General features: G+C 45.2%; 1 protein-coding gene across 2 annotated transcripts in view; it reads left to right on the top strand.

Annotated features, from left to right (window-relative positions):
• The window catches only part of POLA1 (DNA polymerase alpha 1, catalytic subunit), a 717,861-nt gene that overhangs the window by 157,315 nt on the left and 542,523 nt on the right, over positions 1-18,023 (top strand). For both annotated transcript variants that reach the window (XM_073616430.1, XM_073616431.1), the window contains exons 19-20: positions 155-271; positions 11,875-12,050. In XM_073616430.1, coding sequence (XP_073472531.1) covers positions 155-271; positions 11,875-12,050 — 293 coding nt within the window. The remainder of the gene's footprint in view (positions 1-154; positions 272-11,874; positions 12,051-18,023) is intronic.

Genomic DNA, 18,023 nt, shown 5'->3' with positions numbered 1-18,023 from the left:
ATATATATATATATATATATATATATATATATATATATATATATATATATATATCTTGTTTACGTTTATACTTTGTCATTGCACTTTTCTGGTCTGTAGCCTTTTTCATTTTTAGATGTTTATTCTAAGCCTGCTGTCGCGTGTTTGTTCATAGGGTCATGATATCTATGGATTTGACTTGGAAGTCTTGCTTCAAAGGATTAATTTATGTAAGGTTCCATTCTGGTCCAAAATAGGGCGACTGAGACGCTCAACTATGCCCAAGCTTGGGGTAAGTTTTTTGCAGAGCTTGTTCCATGACATTGGGTCACTTTTTTAATTAATTTTTTTCTCCCTTTATGGTTGAGGGACACAGTTTTATATCGAAGTGGTTTTAAAGGCAGAAGTTTTTTACCTTAATGCATTATGTAACCCCATTTCCAAAGAAGTTTAGAAAAAACGAAAAAAAAAAGACATTCGCCATTAGCTCTTAAAGGGACTTTGTCATTTGGATAATTTTTTTTTTTTAAATATGAGATCTAAGGTCTTTTTGACCCCAGATCTCATATTTAGGAGGTCCTGTCATGCTTTTTTTTTTTTTTTTGTATTACAAGGGATGTTTACATTCCTTGTAATAGGAATAAAAATGACAACTTTTTTTTTTTAAGAACAGTGTAAAAATAAAAAGGTAAAATAAGGAAACAAAAATGTTTTTAAACACGCCCCGTCCCGCCGAGCCCGCCTGCAGAAGAGGGCGCATACGTGAGTAGTGCCCGCACATGAAAACTGTATTGAAACCACACGTGAGGTATCGCCGCAATCGGTAGAACAATAATTTTAGCCCTCCTCTGTAACTGAAAACATGCAACCTGTAGAATTTTTTAAACATTGCCTATGAAGATTTTTAAGGGTAAAAGTTTGTCGCAATTCCACGTGCGGGCGCAATTTTGAAGCGTGACATGTTGGGGATCATTTTACTCAGCGTAACATCTTTCACAATATAAAAAAAATTGGCTAACTTTACTGTTGTCCTTATTTTTTTTTTAATTTACAAAAAGTTTATTTTTTCCAAAAAAAGTGCGCTTGTAAGACCGCTGCACAAATACGGTGTGGCAGAGTATTGCAGCGACCGCCATTTTATTCTCTAGGGCGTTAGAACCCCCCAAAATTATATATATGTTTTCTAAGTAATTTTCTACTAAAAAAACCTGTTTTTAACTTGTAAACACCAAATCTCAGAGACTCGGTCCTTAAATGGTTAGTTTTTTCACGTAAAAGAACACGGTGTACATTTGTTACAACAAGTCAGATGTTCCGAATGGAGCAAATTATACAAGGAATGAGAAAGTTCAGGTCCATTATAGGATAACTAGTCTTGGAAAAAAAAAATAACATAAACAAGCTTTAGGTGCTAATATTGGCTCCAAATTGGGTGGGGGAAATAGGGATATGGAAAGAGTTATGTAGGGAAATGTGGAGCACCAGCAAGGTATTCAAAGGTAATACATGGAGAAAAAGAAACCAAGTTGGATCTACGGTTCACTGAACAATGAAAAGGAAGAGCACATGCATTGTGGATGCAAGAGCCAAAGCTTCCAGACTTATCCAGTATAATTTTTATACATTTTTTCTAGTCACTAGTTTCGCCATTTCACAGTGGAGGTTCAGATCTACAATTGTACTGTAAATGGTAGGGGTTCTGACTTTTTCCAGAGCTTAGTAATATTTAGTTTTGCTGCAAGTAGTAGGTGTAGTACTACAACCCTTGACTTGGGAGGAAATTTCTCTATTCTGATGTGGAGTAGGGCTAATGAAGGGTTGGGGGTTGAGGGGGTATGTGGTATTGCAGAAATCAAGTAAAATGTTTGTCTCCAGAAGGAGCTTATAGATCTGCAAAACCACAAGATGTGTGCTTTAGTACCAGTACTTCCACAAGATCTCCAGCAGTTAGCCAGGTGCCCTAGAAACATTTTTGATAAGATGGTAGGATGTGGTCTATCATCTGTGTAGGGTTTTTTGATAAGATTCCCAATGGTTGATACATTTGGAGACTGCATAGGCAAGTCTAAAGGCTTGTGTCCACATGTTATGGGTAACATTGACATTTAGTTCCTCACCCCATTTCGAGAGGGTAGTGATTTGAGAGTAGGGTCAATTATCACAGAGGGCTGTGTATAGTACGGAGTTACCATGTTTGGGGTACACTGTGTAGAGTTGGTGTAGTGGTTCAGGTATTCTAAACACAGAGGGGAATTTAGATTGTTTAAGAAAATGGGTAATCCTCATGTTGGTATAGGCTTTGGTGTCTGGAAGGCGATATTCAGCTTGAAGAGCTCTGAAGGTTTTTAGAGAGCTGTTAGTATTAGAGGTCTATTTGTTTACCAATCCAGAGTGCTAGCCAATGTTGTAGGTTGAGGTTTGTCATGTGTGTCGTTAGATTTTTGAGAGGAATCTGTAAGGTATGAGATGGGTGTTGCAAAGACTTGTCATAAATTAATTTCTTCCAAACCAGCAGAGATGCTGTGATTGGTGGGGAGGTGGTCTTTGTATTGGGGGGGCAAAGCCCACAGAGGTTGGCAGGAGGGCGTCTATTAAGTTATTGGGTAGAAAGGATAAGGATTCCATGATTTACCAGGTTTTATTAGGAGTTGGGTGCCACCAATAGTACATCTGGTCTAAGATGGAGGCATAGTAGTAGGTGCAGATGTGGGGGAAGATCCACTCCACTTTGTGATGCCTATTTAGGATGTGGAGGGCACATCTGGGTGGTTTTGCATCCCAAATAATATTGTATCTCACAAAAGTGAGTACACCCCTCACATTTTTGTAAATTTTATTATCTTTTCATGTGACAACACTGAAGAAACGACACTTTGCTACAATGTAAAGTAGTGAGTGTACAGCTTGCATAACAGTGTAAATTTGCTGTCCCCTCAAAATAACTCAACACCCAGCCATTAATGTCTAAACCACTGGCAGTAAAAGTGAATACATACCTAAGTGAAAATTTCCAAAGTGAGCCCAAAGTGTCAATATTTTCTGTGGCCACCATTATTTTCCAGCACTGCCTTAACCCTCTTGGGCATGGAGTTTACCAGAGCTTCACAGATTGTCACTGTAGTCCTCTTCCACTCTTCCATGATGACATCACAGAGCTGGTGGATGTTGGAGACCTTGCGCTCCTCCGCCTTCCGTTTGAGGATGCCACACAGATGCTCTATAGCAGGGGTAGAAAACCTTGGCCCTCCACCTATGGTGAAACTACAAGGCCCATGAGACATTGCTAGACCCTGACAATCGCAGTCATTACTCCTAGAGGCAGAGGCATGATGGAATTTGTAGTTTTGCCACAGCTGGAGTGCTGGGGTTGCCTACCCCTCTATAGGGTTTAGGTCTGGAGACATGCTTGGCCAGTCCATCACCTTTACCCTCAGCTTCTTTAGCAAGGCAGTGGTCGTCTTGGAGGTGTGTTTTGGGTCCTTATAATATTGGAATACTACCCTGCGGCCCAGTCTCCGAAGAGGGGGGAACATGCTCTGCTTCAGTATGTCACAGTACATGTCGGCGGTCATGGTTCCCTCAATGAACTGTAGCTTCCCAGTGCCGGCAGCACTCATGCAGCCCCAGACCATGACACTCCCACCACCATGCTTGACTGTAGGCAAGACACGCTTTTCTTTGTACTCCTCACCTGGTTGCCACCTCACACGCTTGACGCCATCTGGTTTATCTTGGTCTCACCAGACTGCAAGACCTAGTTCCAGTAACCCATGTCCTTAGTCTGCTTGTCTTCAGCAAACTGTTTGCGGGCTTTCTTGTGCATCATGTTTAGAAGAGGCCTCCTTCTGGGGCGACAGCCATACTGACCAATTTGATGCAGTGTGCCGCGTATGGTCTGAGCACTGACAGGCTGAATCCCTCCCAACCCCTTCAACACCTGCAGCACTTATTCATCTATTTCCCAAACACAACCTCAGTATATGACGCTAAGCATGTGCACGCAACTTCTTTGGTCGACCATAGCCAGGCCTGTTCTGAGTAGAACCTGTCCTGTTAAACTGCTGTATGGTCCTGGCCACCGTGCTGCAGCTCAGTTTCAGGGTCTTGGCAATCTTCTTATAGCCTAGGCCATCTTTATTTAGAGCAACAATTCTTTTTTTCAGATCCTCAGAGTTCTTTGCCATGAGGTGCCATGTTGAACTTCCAGTGACCAGTATGAGAGAATGAGAGCGATAATACTAAATTTAACACACCTGCTCCCCATTCACACCTGAGACCCTGTAACACTAACGAGTCACATGACATCGGGGAGGGAAAATGGCTAATTGGGCCCAACTTGGACATTTTCACTTAGGGGTGTACTCACTTTTGTTGCCAGCAGCTTAGACATTAATGGCTGTGTGAGTTATTTTGAGAGGACAGCAAATTTACACTGTTAAACAAGCTGTACACTCTCTACTTTACTTTGTAGTAAAGTGTAATTTCTTCAGTGTTGTCACATGAAAAGATAATAAAAAAATAATAAAATAGTTACAAAAATATGAGGGGTGTACTCACTTTTGTGAGATACTGTATCTCGAGATCTGTTTTGTATTGAAAACGAGGGGATAGGAATTGGCACTGTGCGGAATAGGTAGAGGAGTTTGGGCAGGATCATCATCTTAAAGGAGGCGATCGTTCCTAGCTTGGATAGGCTAAATGTGCGCATTTGAAATTGCAAACACTTTAAATATATCCTACAATCATCAGAACAAAAGATTCTGAAAAGCTTTGTACGTAAGGGACAAGGCCGAAATGCAATACTGGATGACTGTAATCTTTTGGGCTCTTAGATGACACTGTATTAAAAACAGGCACGATTCTGTGGAGGGCATCACTGCATTGGCTCAGGAATGCTTATTCTGTTTTCTATTATAAATAAAATATGGGTTTATGAGATTTGCAAATCATTGCATCCTGTTTTTAAGAGGATTTTACAGCGTTGCAATTGGGGTATGTTTTAAGGTAAATAAACCTTTTCATTCCCCTCCCTCCCTTATACTTGAGCTCAGTCTCGATCCAGCACTGTGCCGAAGAACAGTGGCTCACTTCTCTTTCCCTCTTCACTGGACATGTAGGGCAGCAGCAGGAGCCTTTGGCTTCTGCTGTCAATCACGGCCTGTGGAGAGGGGGGCGGGCCTTGTGTGTGTCAGTGGCTACACAGAGGTTTTTAAAAATACATCCTTTTGGGAAAAAATACACTTTGATGAATTTTTGTGAACACAAACACAAATTTTTGGTGAAATGTAAAAGATTGTTACGCCGAGTAGATAGATGCCTAACATGTCCTCCTTTAGAATTGCTCACAACTGCTAAACTTTGACAAACTAACTTAAAAATCTCCATAGACATCACTTAAAAAAGCTTGTGCAGGTTACCAGTTTGGAAATGCACAAAAGGCCCTGACGTTTTTGATACCTGACGCGTGGTGCAATTTCCGTTTTCATAAGTGGCCAGGACCTGCATGCACGTTCGCCTTTCTGCGTGAACACAAGGGGTTGGGAGCGCTTTACGTTGTTTTATCAACATTTCTTACCCCCCCCCCCCCCCCTTTTTTTAATCAGATTTATTTCTATCACAAGGGATGAACATCCCTTGTCATACCATGGGCCGTAACATGTTGTTATGGAGAGATCCGGGGGACTCCATATAAATCCTGTGGCCTCTAAACCCTTGCGCTGCTGTACATGGCCATGAATTAAGTGTATGTTTTGTATACTTTAAATAAAGTTTGTACAAAACAAAAGAGCTGTGTGAAGCACTGAATCGTGCAACACACTTCTCCCTACTGCTGTCAAAGCAGTACAGCACTCGTCAGCTCTCCATTGCAGTGGGAATAGAACCTTTATTACCTTGTTAACCTTAACATAATGTTAAATAAGGCACTACTCAAAGGTTTGGTAGGAAGTACCTTTCATTTATATAATAAAGGCATTTAAAGTGTATATCCCCATTTTCATCTAAAATGTAAGCACTAGGTTTGCAGTCTGGAGTCTGGTGCGGTTTTATTCACTGATTCAGGTGCAAATTTTTACTAAAACTGGACCCAAAAATTGCCAAGGACCCTTTTTAGAAACTGATGCCAGCCGCCCTGGACATGTATGAACTGGCTCCATTGAAATCTGGTCTGATTCACATGTGCAAATCGGATGCGTTTTAAAACCACATCCTATTCGCATATATGTGAACCAAGCCTTAGTTTTCTGCTGTGCTTGCAATTTTGCTTTAGATTGCAGTGCACCAGTGTTGCATAAACCTAAATAGATGTGGATGTTGTGATTTCTTTCTCGTACATCACAGGACACCGAGCCCCAGTAATTTACTGATGGGTTATAGGGTATCACTAGGTGATTGGACACTGGCACACCCTAGACAGGAAGTTCAAGCCCCTATATAATCCCTCCCTTACCGGGAGTGCTTCAGTTTTTTCGCCAGTGTCTTAGGTGTTGGTCACGAGTAAAGATGTGCTGTGCTGAGCTCCACTGGAATATCCTATACTGGGGCAAGCCATGCAACCGGATCCATTCAAAGTGTCTTTTCCAGGCCAAATTTGGATGGTACCCGGGCCTTGTGTCCGAAGAAACAAAGTTTTGCGCTTCTCTTTTTAGAGAGCTGGACCCCGGGAACCAGTATTTGTTTTTTTTTCAGCCATATCCCTGGCGGGGTACTTTACAGGCCCAGAACTGCGGATCCCCCTATACATAGGGGGCCCCGGTCTCTGAGGATTTTTTTCTAAACGGAGCCCACCGTGAGTGGTGAAGATTGGGTCTGTTACACAGAACCCTGCAGCTGGATAAGGTAAGGGAGACTCCTTAAGAATTTTTCTAATTCTATTAGGTTTCTCCTTTAAGTAAATGTATGCTATGCCTATAGTTGCCACCGGGGGCTGTCAAGCGCACATACCTTTTCATGTCTGATCTGTCTTGTCTCGGTGTCTACGCTGTACGCTCCTCCAAGCCTTGCTCCAGGTAGGATGTGGCAAGGGGGAGGTTTTCTCTTGCAGGAATTCTCCCCCCACGGCTTAGGTTAAGGCACAGGAAAGCGGTAGTATACTGCACCGCAGCCGCCATTACAGCGGCTTCCCATCCACTGGCCCTTCTCTCCCCTCCATGCTGGTTCCGAGGATCGGAGCCTCGGCTCGCGTGGGAAAGACCGGGGGGGGGGGGGGGGGGGGGGGGGGGGGGGGCGGAGCGTTAACGCGACGTTGGCGTGGTTAGACGCCCACATTGCAGGCTGCGCACAGGCTATAAAGTGCACTCTTTTTCAGATGCACATGGCTTATGGAGGGACACAGAGCAGATTGGTGCATGTGAGTGTGGGTGGACATAGGCATTCCCAGGCAACATTTACTTGAGCACCAGACTGAGACTTGGTAGCAGCGGCAGTTGCTGAACTACATTGCTCAGCAGTCAGTGCATTCTGGTAGTGCCTCTGCCTTTGTTGTTTTGCACTATGGGCAGAAGAGGTACAACTACCCCGAAAGATAGGGGGCTATAAGGGATCTCCCTCAGGCTCTGAGGACCCCCCTTCTGCAGCACCTTTCCCCCCCGAAGGACTTGGGAAAGCTGGCCAGGGTGAGCCGTTGGGGTCAGGGGCTGCAACTGCTTCTGGCACTTCAGCCCCTGTATACATTACTCAGGAGGTTTTTTCCTCAATCACTAATGGATTAGAGGAAAGACTAGTGGCCTTAATTGTATCTTCACTCAGTGGAAGAAAACGCACTAGGTCCCCCTCTGCCACCCAGGACCCTCAAACAGAGGAACTCTGGGGGAAAAAGGAGAGGAATCCCCAGAGGATTGGAAGGTAACTGATGACTCCTCTTCTGAGGAATCAATTGGAAAAGGGCCCTCTTCAGCTTCTCAGGAGGAGAAGTTGCTGGGGCAAATTCTTGCTGGATTGGTCTGCTCCACATTTAAGTTACCCGTATCTGAGTCAGTTGAAGAACCCTCTTCTTTGGGTTCACTGAAGCCTCACCAAACTACACATGCCTTTCCTGTTCATAGTTTACTGGAAAAGCTTATTTATTCTGAGTGGTATCACCCAGATAAACATTTTTTTCCTCCTAAAAAGTTTTCAACACTATCCTATGGAGGAAAAATTTACAAAGATGTGGGGTAAATTGACGCCGCCATTTCCTCCATAAATAAGTCTGACTTGTCCTGTTGACAACGCTCAGATACTCAGGGATCCAACTGATAAGAAATTGGAATTCATGTTAAAAAATGTATTCTCCTTGGCAGGTTCAGTAGCTCAACCTGCAGTGGCAGCAATCAGTTTGTCAATACTTGAGAGACCATGTTAAACAGGTCCTCAAAGTTTTACCTGAACAGCAAGCCCGGGGGTTTGCCAACCTACCAGCGGCTTTGTGTTTTGCAGTTGATGCAATCAGATTCTATCCTTCAGACCTTTCGCCTTAAGCTTGGGTTGGTGCATATGCATAGAATCTTATGGTTGAAAAATTGGTCAGCTGAATTTCCCTTTCGTGGTGCAAGGCTGTTCGGAGAGGATTTGGACAATTATATCCAAAAGATCTCTAGTGGGGAAAGCACACTCTTGCCAGTTAAGAAAAGGAGTAAACGTCCCTCTTTTAAACATGCTCTGTCCCCAGTGCCAGGAGCATCAGCCTCCAGGCAGTCGCGACGGCCTCCTCCATCAGGCTCAAGAAAAAAATTAACCCCAGGGACAAAAGAAGTCCTGGGGGAGGAAGCCTAATAGACAAAATGCTAAAGCCTCTTTATGAAGGAGCGCTCCCGCTCGCTCGGGTGGGGGGAAGACTGCTACAGTTCTCAAGGCTCTGGCAGGAGGATTTCCAGGACAGATGGGTGATCTCCACATTAACTCTAGGTTACAAACTAGAGTTCCGAGAATTCCTCTCCTCATTTCCTCAGATCAAATGTTCCCAGAGACCCAGAGAAAAAAGTCTTTCTAGCGTTGGAGCAACTATTGTCGCAAAAAGTTATCATGGTTGTTCCCACGCAAGAGCAGGGATTGGGGTTTTATTCAAACCTTTTCATGGTTCCAAACCCAAATGGAGATGTCAGACCCATTCTAGATCTCAAGGATCTAAACCGATTCCTAAAGATACGGTCCGTTCGCATGGAATCGATCCAATCGGTAGTCTCCATCCTACAAGGAGCAGAACTTCTGGCGTCAATAAACATCAAGGATGCGTAGCTGCATTTACCCTTTTTCCCTGCTCATCAAAAGTACCTACGTTTCGAAGTAGAAAAACGCCACTTTCAGTTTATAGCTCTGCCTTTCGGGCTAGCTACTGCACCTCGGGCGTTTATAAAAATCTTGGCCCCTCCGCTGGCCAGATTAAGGGCCCAAGGTATAACGGTAATAGCATACCTAGACGACCTGCTCTTGATAGACCGGTCGGTAGCCCGCTTGGACCAAAACTTGGTCACCACAGTCAACTACCTGGAATTCCTTGGTTGGGTCCTGAACTTAGAGAAGTCTTCTTTAAAACCAGTAAGAAGACTAGAGTATTTGGGTCTGGTCTTAGATACAAGCCAGAAGAAGGTATTTTTACCCCAGGCAAAGATCAGGGCCATAAAAGGACTGATTCGGGTAGTCAGGGCAAAGAAGGGTCCCTCTATTCGCCTTTGTATGAGGCTGCTGGGAAAGATGGTGGCTTCATTCAAAGCAGTTCCCTATCCTCCGTTTCATTAGACTGCTGCAATACAGTATACTGTCTGCCTGGAACAAGAAGGTTCAGGCGTCAGATTTTCCGATGCGTCTACAGTGCGACAGAGCCTCAGTTGGTGGTTGATACCCGAAAATCTGCAAAAAGGAAAATCCTTTTTACCAGTTACCTAGACAGTGGTAACAGATGCCAGTCTTTCGGGTTGGGAAGCAGTTTTGGAACAGTCGACTGTCCAAGGGAGATGGTCCAAGACCAAGAGGACCTTTCCCATCAACGTTCTGGAGATCCGTGCGGCGTATCTAGCCCTAAAGGCCTGGACACTCAGGTTAGAGTTGCCTGTCAGGATCCAGTCCGACAGTGCCACAGCAGTGGCTTATATCAATCACCAAGGAGGCACCAGGAGTTGTGCAGCTCAGGGAAAAGTAAACCAGATCTTAATCTCTGCAGAAAAGCATGTGGCATGCATATCGGTGATCTTCATTCCGGGGATAGAGAACTGGCAGTTAGTCCCAGGGGAATGTTCTCTTCACCTCATCTTCTGGGCCATATGCCAAAGATGGGGGGTTCCGGATGTAGATCTCTTTGCGTCCAGGTTCAACAACAAGATCGACAATTTTGTGTCAAGAACAAGGGATCCTCTTGCATGCGGGACAGATGCGTTGGTGACTCCGTGGCATCGGTTCTCACTGATTTATGCATTCCCTCCTATTCTGCTACTGCCACGACTTCTTCGCAGGATCAGGCAGGAAAAGAAGTCGGTACTTCTAGTGGCCCAGAAGAGCTTGGTATGCAGAAATAGTAAAAATGACAGTAGGTGCCGCGTGGACCCTACCGCCACATCCAGACCTGTTATCCCAAGGTCCAGTGTTCCATCCTGCCTTACAAACGCTAAGTTTGAAGGTTTGAAACCCTCGCTCTGAAGAGTCGTGGACTTTCAGGCCCTGTGATTTCTACCTTGATGCAAGGAAGCCAGCTTCCAGAATGATTTATCATAGAGTCTGGAAAGCTTATGTCTCCTGGTGTGAATCCAGGGGTTGGCATCCCAGAAAATATGCCGTAGGTAGAATTCTTGACTTTCTGCAAGGGGGGTTAGAAATGAAGCTGGCCTTGAGTACCATCGAGGGCTAGGTTTCGGCCTTGTCAGTGTTTCAACAGCCGCTTGCTTCGCATTCTTTGGTCCGAAGCTTTATATAGGGGGTAACATGCCTTAATCCTCCGGTTAAGGCACCCCTAAACCCCTGGGACTTGAATTTGGTTCTGTCAGTTTTACAAAAACAGCCTTTTGAACCGTTTCTAAATGGATTCGGCAAATTATTGTTCAAGCTTATGGTTTGAAACCGAAAATTCCCACCTTTTCAAATCAAGGCGCACTCCACAAGGGCTATTAGTGCTTCATGGGCAGTGCATCACCAGGCCTCTGTGGCTCAAATCTGTAAGGCCGCAACCTGGTCTTCAGTCCATACATTCACCAGATTTTATCAGGTGCAAGTAAGGCGGCATGAGGATATCGCCTTTGGGTGTAGTGTGCTGCAGGCAGTGGTATGAGGTCCTCAGGTCTGATTAGACCAGGGGTCTTCAAACTGCGGCCCTCCAGGTGTTCAGGAACTACAATTCCCTTCATGCCTAGTCATGTCTGTGAATGTCAGAGTTTTACAATGCCTCATGGGATGTGTAGTTCTGCAACAGCTGGAGGGCCGTAGTTTGAGGATCCCTGGATTAGACCCTACTTTGTTGTTGTCCCCCTCCCCTCAGATAGCATTGCTCTGGGACATCCCATCAGTAATTACTGGGGCTCTGTGTCCCGTGATGCACAAGAAAGAAAATAGGATTTTTATAACAGCTTACCTGTAAAATCCTTTTCTTTTGAGGTACATCACTGGACACAGAGGTCCCTCCCCTCTTCTAATAACACTTTTATGTTGCTTTGCTACAAAACTGAGGCACTCCCGGTAAGGGAGGGGTTATATAGGGGGTTGAACTTCCTGTCTAGGGTGTGCTAGTGTCAGTAATTACTGGGGCTCTGTGTCCCATGATGTACCTCAAAAGAAATGGATTTTTACAGGTAAGCTGTTATAAAAATCCAATTTTTTAATTTTTTTTTTTTTTTTTTTGCTGTCGCTTTTTATTTTTTGAACGTACTGTTGTGCTGCGGGTTAAAATTTCTTCGGAGGTATTATTTTAAAATCACTGTCTTTTTTACTTCATAGGGCCGTAGTGGTTTTGCTGAGAAAAATGCAGCCTGTGGTCGCATCATCTGTGATATTCAAATATCTGCAAAAGAGCTAATCCGATGTAAAAGCTATCACTTGTCTGAATTGGTCCATCATATACTTAAAATTGAACGTCTTGTATTCCCTCCAGAAAACATTCGCAGTGCTTACAGGTATGAAAAGGGTATAAAGACTTTAAACTACACTATTTTAAAAGGGCACTTAAGTGTATTTGTTTGTTTTTTTTTTTTTTTTTTTTTTTTTTTTCCTTTTTTTGCTTTTTTGTAATTTAACCCCCCCCCCCCCCCCCCCCAAAAAAAAATGTATATAACTTTACGAATTTCCACAAATGTGTTCTGGCAAAAAGTCAAGGAAATCTCTTCCGTATGGGTGCTGATGCCAATAAAACCTGACAGAGGCTTCAACCCTTTTCTGCTATATCCAAACCCCAAAGTTTTGCTGAACTTCAGGAACCAAGTTAAATACGCCACTGTAAAGCTTACCCACAAATTAATACTAAGGCAATATGAATCTGGCTGGGATCCAGCATACTTCACAAAACTAAACGGCAAAAAAAATTGGCTGCACATTCTCTTAAGGTAAATATGTTCTACTAAAGGAAGAAAGTGTGTTCCCTCTTGTTCATTGATGCCCATAACCCAAAAAAGAAACAACATAGATAATTCTGATGCCTACAGGAGAAATTGACACTAGGCATGTTGTAAACTGGTAGCCATCCCCTAAGAGCCTATGACTCCTCCCACACCAATCCTACTTAACCCCTTCCCGCCGACCGTACGCATATCTGCGTACTCGGCTTTCGGGGGTTATACCGGGATGATGCCCGCAGCTGCAGGCATCCCAGTACCGTTGTTTAGAGCGGGCGATCGGCTACCCGTATATAACAACCGATGTGGCTAAAAGCCGCTTGGCTGTTATACCGGAGAAGCGGGAGGGGACATCCCCCCCTCCCGCCACCTCCCGCCGCTCTTACCGGGCCTCCCGTGCGATCGGGAGGCCCAGTGTCCAATCAGGTACCTTCGGCAGCTGGGGGCGGGCTGGAACGAAGCTGTGGGTGGCTTTGTTCCAGCCTTCTCAATGTAAACGCGGAAGCGACGTCATGATGTCACTTCCCGTTTACTCGGCTGCCAATGGCGCCGAATTTAAAAAAATACATAGTATTCAGAATCCGCCGTTTTCGGCGATCTGAATACTTTGAAGTGCAGAGTAGGGATCGGGGGTCTTTTAGACCCCCCGACCCTCCATAAAGAGTACCTATCACCACCTATTACTGTCACAAGGGATGTTTACATTCCTTGTGACAGCAATAAAAGTAAAAAAAAACTTTTTCTTTTTTTTTTTAACACCATTTATTAGTATAAAAATAAATGAAATAAATAAAAAAAAAAAAAAATTTTTTTAAAGCGTCCCCACGAGCTCGCGCAGCGAAGAAAACGCATACGGAAGTCGCGCCCGCATATGTAAACGGTGTTCACATCACACATGTGAGGTATCGCCGCGATCGTCAGAGCGAGAGCAATAATTATAGCCCTAGACCTCCTCTGTAACTCTAACCTGGTAACCGTAAAAAAAATTTAAAGTGTCGCCTATGGAAATTCATAGCTACCATAGTTTGTCGCCATTCCACGAGTGCGTGCAATTATAAAGCGTGACATGTTTGGTATCTATTTACTCGGCGTAACATCATCTTTCACATTATACAAAAAAATTGGGGTAACTTTACTGTTTGGATTTTTTAAAATTCATGGAAGTTTCCTTTTTCCAAAAATTTGCGTTTAAAACAACGCTGCACAAATACTGTGTGATATAAAATATTGCAACAATCTCCATTTTATTCTCTAGATTCTCTGCTAAAAAAATATATATAATGTTTGGGGGTTCTAAGTAATTTTCCCAAGGCGTCTTTCAGGACAGCACCTGAGAGATAGCGACTCCACCCACCGGAAACAGGAAACACCTTCTTCCTCCAAACTTTAAAGGGAGGCGCCTCCCTACCATACCTCAGTTTTTGTGTTTCCTCCGGCCCGGAGGGAACATCTTTTTGAAGGGGAGTCAAGGTCTCTCAGATGCCTGGGAGACAGGGCTTCTTTTTCATTTTTTCCTCCTTTTGGAGACCCGCTGTCCTCCCGGCCTACCCAAGCCTTGGCAGCGGTAGCAATCGGGCTCCTCTTCCCCTCCTGGTGCTCGGGGAGAGCCGTAGACCCGGTGATCTGCGCGGTCATAGGAGCGGCGGTGCGCGTGCGCCGCCGCCATGTTTTTTTGGCCGGCAGGCGCGGCGGAAGTGACAAGGCGGGTCACTGGGTCAGCAGAAGCGTCATTTCCGGCGTGGATGCGAGAGGGGAGGAGGGAGGACAGGAACTGGCGCCTACTTCCGCTTCCGGTCCGGTGCAGATGCACTATGGGAGTCCGGAAGCGGCATATGAAGCCACAGGTGGAGAGCTGCACACCAGAGATGGAGGACTCAGCGTCTGCAGCGGTGGGGACAGGCACAGGCGCCAGTAAAGCTCAGGTAGGAGCAGCAGTTTAAGTCTGCCTTTCTTCCTTTTCCTGGGTTTGGTCTATTCTTTTTTCTTACCCCCTAGTGGCAAGGGGCCTGTCTGGGCACTGGAGGCTGACTGGTTTCTTCTTAGTGCACCTGTGGGTGATTCTTGTGTAGCTGAGACCGGGTCTCACTAAAAGGTCCCCTGGTTTTTTTCCCTTTTTTGTTTTTTCTCTCACAGGCTAAAGGCTCTGACCCAAAAAAGAGATGTCCTTCTTGCAGGGCCAAAATGGGAGAAAATTGGAAAAAAGTCTTATGCAGTACATGCATCACTTCTTTAGTTAAGGAGGAATCAGCTTCGGTTTGTGATGATCTGGTTGCCTCTGTAAAGAAGGAACTATACGCCACGATTCAGACTTTTCGTGACTCTTTAGTTAATCCAGCTGCTAGTCAGCCATCCACTTCTGAGGCTTCCCAGGGTTCTATTTCTTTCCCCATGGTAGAAGTCTTACCTGAAGGCCCCCCTATCAGGGAAGAGCAGTCCCCTACTCCTTCCGTTAAAGATTCGGAGGAGGAGGGTGAGGAAGCGGAGGTGGCTCCTTCCAAATTTAAGCTTTCCCTAGAGGAGGTAGACGGACTCCTTAAGGCTATCCATGTTACACTTGGCTTAAGTGAGGAAAAGAAGGAGTTATCTCTTCATGACCGCATGTATGCAGGGTTAAATGAGCCTAAGGGGCGAACATTTCCAGTTCATTCGGTCATTTCTGACGCCATTACTAAAGAATGGCAAGATCCAGAGAAAAAGCCCTTTTTTTCCAGAGCCCACAAAAGGCGCTTCCCTTTTGAGGAGGACCCTTCTGCGGTGTGGAATAAGGTGCCCAGGTTGGATGCGGCCTTTTCACAGGTCTCAAGATCCACAGACCTGTCTTTTGAAGACATGGGTGTTCTAAGGGATCCAATGGACAAACGCATGGATCTTTTGCTCAAAAGATCATGGCAATCAATCATGAGCAATTTAAAACCAGCAATGGCCACAACCTGTGTAGCCAGGAATCTGGAATACTGGGTGAACCAACTTAGATCTCATATAGTGGCAGATTCCCCCAAGCAGGAGATCTTAGATTCCTTTCCTACCCTGATTTCTGCAGTTGCTTATATTGCTGATGCTTCGGCTGAAGCTATCAAAATGTCAGCTAGGTCTGCAGCTTTAGCAAATGCTGCGAGAAGAGCTTTATGGCTAAAAACCTGGCCAGGTGATACAGCTTCAAAGAGTAAACTTTGTGGTATCCCCTTTTCAGGTGACCTTCTTTTTGGCCCAGATCTAGATAATATCCTAGACAGAACTGCCGATAAGAAGAAGTCCTTTCCGGTCAAAAAGAAAAAGCAGACCCCAAAACGTCTTTTTCGACCTCAAAAAACTCAGCAGCAACAGCAGGAAAGTAAGTTTCAGGGCAGGAGGAAAAATTGGTCTGCGCAAAAGGCGAAGGGCAAAGGTGGAATTCTCTTCCGTCCTCCTTCACAGGCCGAAAACTCACAATGACTCATCTCTGCGGGTCGGCGGAAGATTACGAGAGTGTCTTCCGCAGTGGTCAGTGATAACTACAAATCAGTTTATTCTGACCACTCTCTCGCAGGGTTATACTCTCGAGTTCTCCAGAAGCCCCCCAAGAAGGTTTCTGGTAACAAATGCTCCCCGAGATCCAATGAGGGCCCTGGCCATGAAATCCTCTCTGGAGGAACTAATGCAACAGGGTGTAGTAATCCCAGTGCCATCAGAGGAATGGCACGAGGGCTTCTATTCACATGTCTTCCTGGTAAAAAAACCAACAGGAAGATTTCGTTTAATTCTAAATTTAAAGCCACTAAACAGAGCCATCAAATACAGAAGTCCCAGGGGTTTCTCAGGTTGGCGGTAAGGTTGGAAGGCAGAATTCAGCATCTGCAATTCAGAGCCCTACCCTTCGGGCTATCATCCGCACCCCGAATTTTTACCAAAGTAATGGCAGAGGCCCTAGCTCCGCTGCGTCTTCAGGGAATCACAGTAATTCCTTACTTAGACGATCTGCTATTTTTCGCCCCCTCAAGAGAGGAGTTGAGGAGCAATTTAAGCAGAGCATGCAGCCATTTGGAGTCTCTAGGTTGGATCCTAAATCTCCAAAAATCTTCCCTGGAACCATCTCAGGAGATTCGGTTTCTAGGGTATATAATAAATTCGGTAAGCCAAAAAATTTTTCTTCCTTCAGAGAAGAAAGGAAAAATCCAGGATACAGTGTCTTTTTTGCAGACCAACCAGCAGCTGACGGTAAGATTGGTCATGTCAGCCCTGGGGGTTCTGACTTCGTCAATGCCAGCTGTTCAGTGGGCAAGACTACACTTCAGGCATCTGCAGGCTTTTCTTCTGAGATCTTGAGTTCCAACCCAAGTGAAGAGGTCACTATGGTGGTGGAAAAGGCAGGATATCCTATCGGAGGGGTTAGTCTGGGCCTTTCCAATCGAAAAAAGGCTGACAACCGATGCCAGTTCCTGGGGTTGGGGAGCCCACCTAGAAAAAGGTTTCACTCAAGGAAACTGGTCCAGGAAAGAGGCGACCAAGTCCTCAAACTGGAGAGAGCTCAAGGCGATCGACTTGGCTCTGAAGTCATTTGCTCAGGGGCTTCAGGCCCAGCATGTTCAAATACTAACAGACAATGCCACGGCAGTGGCTTACATAAACAGGCAGGGAGGTACAAGGAGCAAATCGCTGCAAGTACTAGCCATGAGCATTCTCCGTTGGGCAGAAGGACACTTGCTGTCGTTATCAGCAGTCCATCTAAAGGGATCCCTGAACGGAGTGGCGGATTTCCTGAGCAGAAACCCCATTCGGGAAGCAGAATGGTCGCTGAACCCAGAGGTTTTCGCCATGATTGTCGAGAAGTGGGGGCTGCCAGAGGTGGACCTGTTCGCCTCAAAGGAGAATGCCTTGGTTCCGCAATTTTTTTCCCTAAGCAATCACGACGGGTCACTAGGAACAGATGCCTTGGCGTATCCATGGAGATTCCATCTCTGCTACGCTTTCCCCCCATTTCAGTTAATTCCCTTAGTATTAAGAAAAATTCAAAGGGAAGCGGTACCGGTTGTCCTAATCACGCCCTTTTGGCCAAGAAGGGCTTGGTTTTCAACCGTTCTGAAAATGGCGGTCAGGCCTTATTGGCATCTGCCCCTCAGGCACGATTTACTATTTCAGGGACCAGTAAATCACCCAGAGGTAGCCACTTTGGCGCTCACTGCTTGGTATCTGAAGAGCAGCTCTTAAGGAGCAAAGGTTTTTCCAACCGGTTAATCTCAACGCTATTATCCAGTAGGAAAAGGGTGACTAGAAATATCTATTCCAAGGTCTGGAAGGTTTACAATACGTGGTGTAATTCATCTGACCAGGACCCAGGGAGTCTTGTTACCATTCTGGAATTTTTACAGGTTGGTGCTGACAAGGGACTAGCAGTTAGTACCTTGAAGGTACAGGTGGCTGCGCTAGCAGTGTTCCTAGAAAGATCTGTGGCCTCAGATCCATTGGTAACCAGATTTTTCAGATCCCTTACGAGATCCAGACCAGCACCACTTAAATTGTTTCCCAAATGGGATCTGTCGATAGTCCTCCAGGCTCTAACAA

This window comes from Aquarana catesbeiana, linkage group LG02, assembly GCF_042186555.1.
Source record: "Aquarana catesbeiana isolate 2022-GZ linkage group LG02, ASM4218655v1, whole genome shotgun sequence".
Taxonomy (NCBI): Eukaryota; Metazoa; Chordata; class Amphibia; order Anura; family Ranidae; genus Aquarana; species Aquarana catesbeiana.
This window is presented reverse-complemented; position numbering and strand designations above follow the sequence as displayed.